This window comes from Phalaenopsis equestris, unplaced genomic scaffold (assembly GCF_001263595.1).
Source record: "Phalaenopsis equestris unplaced genomic scaffold, ASM126359v1 Scaffold193008, whole genome shotgun sequence".
Lineage (NCBI taxonomy): Eukaryota > Viridiplantae > Streptophyta > Magnoliopsida > Asparagales > Orchidaceae > Phalaenopsis > Phalaenopsis equestris.
The window spans coordinates 1-1,008 of record NW_018212957.1 but is presented as its reverse complement, the minus strand read 5'-3'; the positions used below and the strand labels follow the sequence as shown (position 1 = coordinate 1,008).

At 47.4% G+C, this 1,008-nt stretch overlaps 1 protein-coding gene across 1 annotated transcript; it reads right to left on the bottom strand.

The window, feature by feature from the left end:
- Nucleotides 1-102: 102 nt before the first annotated feature.
- LOC110034747 (pentatricopeptide repeat-containing protein At1g51965, mitochondrial-like) lies at nt 103-855 on the bottom strand (the record flags this gene model as incomplete). The annotated part of the gene is made up of 1 exon (XM_020738992.1): nt 103-855. A coding segment is annotated over exon 1 (753 nt), but the record flags the coding sequence as incomplete, so codon positions are not given.
- Between the last annotated feature and the right edge of the window lie 153 nt (nt 856-1,008).

Sequence of the window (1,008 nt, the reverse complement as noted above, 5' to 3'; positions counted from 1 at the left end):
AAAAATCTGCTAGCATTTGCTGTTTGAATCCCATATAAAATTAAGGGAGGAAAAAATTTATTCATAAGGTTGGGCAACAAAGTAGTAGTTACAAAGAATTACCTTGTCAGCTTTCGCCAGTGCATCCAAGAGCATATTATAAGCAAATATATCCAACTTATAGCCTCTCCTGCCCATCTCCTCATAAACCCTAAATGCCCGCTCCACATCCCGATGCCTCAAATAAGCTTGCATCAAACACTTATATGTGTATCCATTGAACCTCAAATCCCACTGCTTGGCAAGTTCCAAACACCTATCATATTCCGTTCCCCCCATAGCCCCGATCAAGATATTCACCGTCGATATATTCCCCTTAACCCCCTCCTTCACCATTTCATCCACAATCCCACCAATTATATCTTGTTCAGCACTCGAACGGGCGAGAATGGCAAGGATACGGTTGTAGGCGAAACAATCATGGCGGTATCCAGGGAGCGTCTTAACGAAGCGGAAGAACTCGAGGGCCTTTCGAAGGGGCCGGAGGGATTTGAGAATCTCGCTGACTTCGGAGGGGTTTAGGGTTAAGGTTAAGGTTTGGAGATAGTCGGCGACGTCGAGAAGGGGATCGGTGGAGGGCGAGGGAGCGGTACGGAGAAGGTTGCAGATGTGGCAGATGAGGTCTCGACGGGGAATGGGGTAGCCATGAGAGTCTAAGGAGAGGTTAGAGGGGTCGAGTTCGACTATGATTTGACGGCCGGAGGAGTCTGCGCGGACCACGCGGGCGGTGTAGCTGGTGGCGAAGGAACGGAGAGAGTAGAGAAAGGGAGGGAATGTGTCAGAGAAGACCAGCTGACGGAGGGCGACTTGCGACATGTATCGACCAACTTGCAGTTTCGCGCTCAGATGGGGAGCAAGCCGTGTGTGTCGCTCTTTTGCATTAGCTTTACATATAAAATAAGGGATTTTATATTCATACCCCCCATTCGTTATATATTTACATATCTAACAACTAAATTTAAATTTTTA